Source organism: Nerophis ophidion, linkage group LG29 (assembly GCF_033978795.1).
Source record: "Nerophis ophidion isolate RoL-2023_Sa linkage group LG29, RoL_Noph_v1.0, whole genome shotgun sequence".
Classification (NCBI taxonomy): Eukaryota; Metazoa; Chordata; class Actinopteri; order Syngnathiformes; family Syngnathidae; genus Nerophis; species Nerophis ophidion.
The window spans coordinates 2,354,129-2,361,328 of record NC_084639.1 but is presented as its reverse complement, the minus strand read 5'-3'; the positions used below and the strand labels follow the sequence as shown (position 1 = coordinate 2,361,328).

At 42.3% G+C, this 7,200-nt stretch overlaps 1 protein-coding gene across 1 annotated transcript; it reads left to right on the top strand.

The window, feature by feature from the left end:
• The first annotated feature begins 789 nt into the window (after positions 1 to 789).
• Positions 790 to 5,650, top strand: spon2b (spondin 2b, extracellular matrix protein). The gene is made up of 6 exons (XM_061891795.1): positions 790 to 917; positions 1,286 to 1,556; positions 2,153 to 2,376; positions 3,170 to 3,361; positions 3,455 to 3,635; positions 4,935 to 5,650. The coding sequence occupies exons 2-6, from the start codon at positions 1,316 to 1,318 to the stop codon at positions 5,111 to 5,113; spliced, it is 1,017 nt and encodes a 338-aa protein (XP_061747779.1). The 5' UTR covers positions 790 to 917; positions 1,286 to 1,315; the 3' UTR covers positions 5,114 to 5,650.
• Positions 5,651 to 7,200: the final 1,550 nt, after the last annotated feature.

Here is a 7,200-nt window from a genome sequence, read left to right as displayed (position 1 = left end):
ATGCAGTTTGAACAAAAATGTTTTAATGTAGACACATAGAATCATCATACTGGTGTGATTATATGTATCAAGTGTTAATTCAAGGCTAAGGCAAAATATCAAGATATATATCGTGTATCGCGATATGGCCTAAAAATATCGAGATAATAAAAAAAGACCATATCGCCCAGCCCTATTGCATTATTATTCTATTGTACATTCTGATCAGGACTTTTTGGCTTGATTTACAGGGTAAATCTAGGATATGACAGAAGTGGAATTGTGAAGAGTTATCTACGTTATAACAGTACATATTTAGAATAAATAAATGATAAAATGATAAATGGGTTGTACTTGTATAGCGCTTTTCTACCTTCAAGGTACTCAAAGCGCTTTGACACTACTTCCACATTTACCCATTCACACACACATTCACACACTGATGCCATCAGGAGCAAGGGTGAAGTGTCTTGCTCAGGACACAACGGACGTGACGAGGTTGGTACTAGGTGGGATTTGAACCAGGGACCCTCAGGTTGCGCACGGCCACTCTCCCACTGCGCCACGCCGTCCCTAAATACCCTTGCATTTGCCAGAAAGTCACTGTGCATTCAACTGCAAAACCAGTTAGGGGAATAGAAGAGAATGAAAAGTCAACATCAAAGGGCTTGAAGGGGAGAGGGATGTGATTGACAAGTTGATAGGATGGAAACGCGCACGTTTTGGAGGGGAGTGGAGCTAAGGGGATAGTTGGGAGGGAAAGTGGGAGAGGAGTGAAGCTCCTGAAAGACATAAAAAGGCAAAAGACGACTTGGTTCTTTGCAGTCACTTTTGCCGGCAGCCACATCCGATGCTCTGCACTCCCTCTCTTCCTCCAAGCCTGCTCTCTACTCTTCTGCCGCAACCCTTCATCCATAGAGAACCCCTCAGCAAAACCAGTGAGTACTTCACCCAAGACGCACTCTCTGAGAGATTCCTAAATATTGATTCACGACTGAAAGCTTGGAATTGGCATATATATTTGTGCCAACTAATTATTCCTGCAGGAATTTATGTTAACAACTAACATGTTTTTAGGCGCAAACTTAATTTGTCTGTTTGGGATGCATTAGTATCAAACATAACCATGTTTAGGAGAGGCATTAAGTTGTGCTGTAGAGTTACAGGCTCCAGGAACAGTATATGGAACCTAACGCACAAAACCATCAATACTCGGACAGATTGTTCAAATGTATGCTGATATGGGTGGGTCTGATTGATTAGTCTCCAATAAAATTATCCTTTGTTTCTGTTCTCCTTCCCTAAGTCTCCATCACTTTCCCACTAACCCCGCCTGATGATCATGGACACCTTGAGAAGCATCCCTTCTGCCAGTGAGGCAATCAATTTATTGATGGTCTTTATGCTGACATTCGGCCATGGTGTTTATCCAATGCCGGTGGCGACTGACATCCCCATGTGCACTGCCTCGGAACCTGCCCAGTACAGCTTGACATTTACTGGCAAGTGGACTCGGGCGGCCTTCCCCAAACAGTATCCCGTCTACCGTCCCCCTGCACAATGGTCCAAACTTGTGGGTAAGTGCAGTTAAAAGCAGGCCGGCCTATTTCCAGTAGTCAAAAAATGGCTTCAGAGAGACACATCTTGAACTCTGGTCAATCACTCATCAAGCTGTTTCTCATTTGTCACACAATACGGGAGAAGTTTATGGGCCATTTGGATGTGACGCTAAAACCTTGATAACGTACATGTTTTAAGTTATTTGTGCTTGAAAGAAAATACAAAGGAGACCCAATTGCAGGAGTTGATTAAAACAAACATTTTGATTGGTTAAAAAACAAACAAATGAGGAATTGTTTTGTTTAATGACATGAAGCTTAGAGTGTCACAATATTTGATCAAAAAACAACAAATGTTAACTAACCAATGAGAAAATGGAAAGAAAATTGTGCAATAAAGGTTGAACATATCCTCAATGATGTAATGACCCTTCAGATCTCATCTCATATCCATCAAGTATGAGAAAACCATCTGAATTTCTAAACTCTATACCCCCAAAAGCATGAACTTTTTTCAGGATTCAGTGTAAACTGGATATAAAGTTACTAATGTCTACTAATACTTGTAATAAATACAGGTGGTGATCCCCTCTTGTCCCTTTCTTTGCCCTAAGGGGTGACCCACAGTTCCGACTACCACATGTGGCAGCGTAATGGCTTTGCCAGCAACGGAGTGAGGGAGTTCACAGAGAAAGGCGAGGCTTGGACTCTCATGAAGGAAGTCGAGCAAGCCGGTGAACAAATTCAGAGCGTTTATGGGATCTTCTCCGCTGCTGCCGTCGTAGGAGGGACAGGCCAGAGCAACACTGTGGTTGAGGTCTTTGCCAGACATTCCTATGTAAGTCGCTCCAACACCTGATTTCCTTATGGCCAGGGTTGCAATAGCAGCCTTTCAGGGGTTAATATAAGAATAAAACCATGGCCTGGGTACACCCTCCAATTTAGCGTCATTCTTGGTTGAGTTATTTATCATTCAATAAACAGTCATTAGTGAGTATCCAACACAAACCAGAACAGGTGTTTGATTCAACAGAGGCAAATAAGTGGAGCACGATCAGTTCAGTTTAACTTTGACACTATTTCCATACATCAGGAACACTGTTGTGAGGACAACTTTAGAATTTAAAACTATACGCACCAAAGTGAGTAATTGTGCCATAAAAACAGTGGCTGCAATGTTTCCAGCTGCTGCATCAGTGAAAAGTACCGCAAGGCTAATTTATGTCCTTGCATATTATACACAACTCAGCAGGAGTTGGAGAAGTAAAGCGTCCAGCTGAGGAGTCTTCAGGAAGGCCGTAAAGTTGGGCAAATGTCTGACCAAGTCTGACGTTAGCCCTGGGCAGCAAAATATATGCATAATGTTCAAAGCTCTAATAGTAATAGAAAGATTAGTTGTTTATATTTGCAATCTGTGACTTGACCGCAAAATAAACTGTCAAAAGTTATTGCGGTTCAAATGAGAATGAACTGAAAATCAACTGCAGTGTTAGTATAATGAGCCAACCAAATTCATAAAAGGTCTACTATTCTCATCATACAACATTGTTAGAAAAGAAGACAAGTGCGGTGATATGTAATGTACAGTATTGTCTCACTAATCTTTCAAAACGTTTGCTCTCCATCTGCAGCTGTCATTCATTGTGCGGGTTGTTCCGAGCCCCGACTGGTTTGTGGGAGCAGACAGTATTGACTTGTGTGATGGCGACCACTGGAAAGACAACGTGTCGCTGGAGCTTTTCCCGTATGATGCCGGAACTGACAGCGGGTTCACCTTTTCTTCTCCCAATTTTGAAACCATCCCTCAAGACAAAATCACGCAGGTGTGTTATCCATAAAGGCCACCCTTTTAGCAACTGAACAATGATACTTTACAACTATTCCAATGCTAATTATTGTCCTTCTTTCTTCCAAAGATAACCTCATCCTTCCCCAGCCACCCTGCCAACTCCTTCTTCTACCCTCGGCTGAAGCATCTGCCAGCCATTGCCAAAGTGACGCTGACTAAGGTAAAGAAGACCAATCAGATCATCAGCCTTCCAGTGGAACCCACCCAGTCCAACTTGCTGCCGACATATATCGAGGACAACCTTATAAGTAAGTCCAAGGAGTAGTGAGAAACAGATAGTCGCAGACAACTACAACGTGTCCGACCTGGAAACATGTATATGTTCTACAAAAGCAAAACTGTCAGTAAAATGTTGTTATTAAATTTATCATCAAGAAGGCACACAATTTGGAAACCACATTTCAAATGTTGTTTCTTGTGCACGACCAAAACATTAAACAATGTTAAGAACCTACTGACCTGCATTGACGGGCCTGTCCGAGTTTTGAAAAATTCAAAAAAGGGTCAGAAAGATTACAAAACACAACAAAACATCTGGTATTCAGTGTATGGGAGCCCTCTTTTGTGGAGCATTTGGGTCATCAACCCCAAGCCGGGTTCAAACGCTTATATTTCAACAAGACAGCTCTTAATGAGGTGAAGCACCATTCAGTCCAAGTTGATTCGCAGACTGTTAGAGTTTATGACTCCCCATCTCATGAGCCCATCTGCGAGCCAAATAGGAAGCTCAGTAAAATACAGACCATCATACAAGTTAAGACAACTATGCAGCACTCCTGCTGGTGTTGGAAGGGAGGGCGACCCACATCATTCATCTCTTATAAAGTCTATAATTTGATGACATGACAAAGACATACAAGGTTTTATAGAGAAGGAGAATTATAGCAGTTAAATTGAGTGTTCGTTCATCCACGCACTACAAGTGAGTTGTTCTGACAATCCATCAACAAACAATTGGCGGTTCTTCTTAAAGGTAGTTGCGTACAACAAGCGAGAAAAAGGGTTTGCGACAGTTTTCACTGATTCCTTGAGGTTGTGAAGATCTGACAGCGTAATGCTATACACGCAAATGTCAAATAATTTAGGTCAAGTTTAACAGACAGCATTTTAGCTGTTGGCTGACTAACATTGTTTCCTGTGCCATTAATGGACCTACAATATGAATATGAAGGGAAATCAGCCATGATGCGACTCACAAGTCCTTCCACCAGACTCAATGCTGCTTGTGTGCCTCGACATCATCCTTCTGGTTTTCGCCTCCGACTTTGACCCACATATCTGTCAGGGATTTCAACAGCACTCAATCTCACAAACACGTCTGGCAGAGGAACTCTCTGTCATTTCGATAATCAACCCAACAGCATTCTGAATCGCAGCGTTAGTTAGCACCCTGACAGTGCTCTAGTCTAGACTTTCAAAGAACAATCTTAAACTTTGTGAAGGCAAATTCTCCAGTTGATGGCAAGAAAGCATCCCAAACTCTGTTAACATATTACAAAATATTTAAATTGATGCTCTTAACCGTGTACTGCTGTTGTGCAATGCAGATACGCCTCTGGACTGCGAAGTGTCACAGTGGTCCCCCTGGGGTTTGTGCAAGGGCAAGTGTGGAGATTCGGGAGTGCAGCATCGCACTCGCTATGTACTCATGCACCCAGCCAACGATGGCACAGCATGCCCCCTGCTGGAGGAGGAGAGGACGTGTGTCCCGGACAACTGTTTATGACTAAGCCAGGTTAGGAGGGAGAAAAAGGACTGGAAGGACAGAAGAAGCAATGACAGGAAGAACCGGAAAGGGAGAAAAAGAAGACGAAGAAGATACAACAGCAAAAAGCCTGAGCCATAAATTGGACTTCTCTTTCCTTCCCACTACCATCTTTAATATGTGCTATTGATTGGTCAAAATTGTGTTTTTGGCATTCACTGTGTACAGATTTTTGTCAAAGTCTAACGATAGTTCTGAGATCAGTGGGGAGGTGTAGTTTGGTATCATCACCCTTAGACACCGAGTCATTGTTGCAGATTATCAAAAGTGTCTTTATGAATCAACAGAAAGTTCAAATGTTTCAGTTTGGAGGTTTCTGAATAATGTATTTATTGACAGGATTTTACCCTGTAATGTAAAAATATGAAAGTCTTCATTTGTATTATTTTACTCTAGCAAGGTACTGGATTAATATGGAAAATATTTTTGTACAAAATACTACAAATGTAAAATGTGATATCTGGATGTTCAATAAAATTGTGTTGATACGTCAGCATACATTTCTTTTAGCTTCACTAACACAAAACCGATTCTTACAGTACCGACCGAATAAAAACCTAATTCTAGACGGCAAACAAATTCCATCCATCCATCCATCCTCTTCCGCTTATCAGAGGTCGCGTCGCGGGGGCAGCAGCCTAAGCAGGGAAGCACAGACTTCCCTCTCCCCAGCCACTTCGTCCAGCTCTTCCAGGGGGATCCCGAGGCGTTCCCAGGCCAGCCGGGAGACATAGTCTTCCCAACGTGTCCTGGGTCTTCCCCGTGGCCTCCTCCTGGTTGGACGTGCTCTAAAACACCTCTCTAGGGAGGCGTTCGGGTGGCATCCTGACCAGATGCCTTAATCTTGCTCCGCTCGATGTGGAGGAGCAGCGGCTTTACTTTGAGTTCCTCCCGGATGGCAGAGCTTCTCACTCTTTAAGGGAGAGACCCGCCACACGGCGGAGGAAACTAATTTGGGCCGCTTGTACCCGTGATCTTATCCTTTCGGTCATGACCCAAAACTCATGACCATAAGTGAGGATGGGAACAAATGGCAAACAAATTCAACAAACATCTAACAAAGTTTGATCTACAAACCAGAAACTGAAATCCCTGTGCAATTTGACAGAGAAATATGCCTTATTTCCGTAATTATATCAGTTAAGATATGCAAAACAGACACAAACGTGCATATCCCTCACCTCTCCCACCAAAGAGCAAAGGGTAAACACACTCAGGAAGACAGATTGAATAGCAATAGCACACATCTGGTCGGCTGCCATCAGTTCTGAATGATGAAGGACAGGAAAATTACTGAATTACAGAATGACAGAATACAGAAAGAGCGCGGATCCGATTTCCAGCCTTTAGACTTTCCTGTGCTTGTTCCTCTCAAAACTCTATTAGGTAAAGTCATAGTGAAGTATATAATCTATACATCCCAGAACACTGTAAATGTTTGAACAACAAAGAACAAAGAAGACACTTGCTTTGAAAATTGAAGATTGTTTCAGAATGACCCCACTATATGGATAACATCCATCCATCCATGTTCTACCGCTTGTCTCTTTCGGGGTTTCGGGGGGTGCTGGAGCCTATCTCAGCATGACTGACAAAAAGTATATAGAATCACACATTTGTGTGACATTGCTGAGGTGTAGGAGGACACAGTGACTTAATATGGGACTTCAGTGTGTAGGAATGACAACTTTAGCAGATGCTAACTTTGAAAAGGATCGACTCTCCGCGCGGATGTGGGTGTTAGCATTATAAATGACCTCATTTAAAGTAAGTATACTGTGTGTCAATCACCTACTGTATAAAATAAAGTCAGTTTTACATTGGAGAGTTGCTCGTAAAGAAGAGAAATTGGCATTGTGGCAAGATTTCCAGATGTGTGTTAATGGACAACTGAATGAACTGAATGATGGTCAATAAGTTTGCAACTGACAAAGCTTGCTAGAGTGATTGCTAACCTCAAGTTAGCACTAATAAGCAGCCAATGTAATACTCATTAAGTAGTCATTGATTAAAAGTTTTGTATAAGCTGTAGTCTTAAACAGTCTTTT

Excerpts from the sequence above, each read along its gene's own strand:
- spon2b (XM_061891795.1), top strand. The coding sequence starts at position 1,316 with ATGATCATGGACACCTTGAGAAGCATCCCTTCTGCCAGTGAGGCAATC. Across the intron at positions 1,557-2,152 it reads ACAATGGTCCAAACTTGTGG|GGGTGACCCACAGTTCCGAC; the intron begins GTAAGTGCAGTT and ends CTTTGCCCTAAG. Across the intron at positions 3,362-3,454 it reads CTCAAGACAAAATCACGCAG|ATAACCTCATCCTTCCCCAG; the intron begins GTGTGTTATCCA and ends TTTCTTCCAAAG.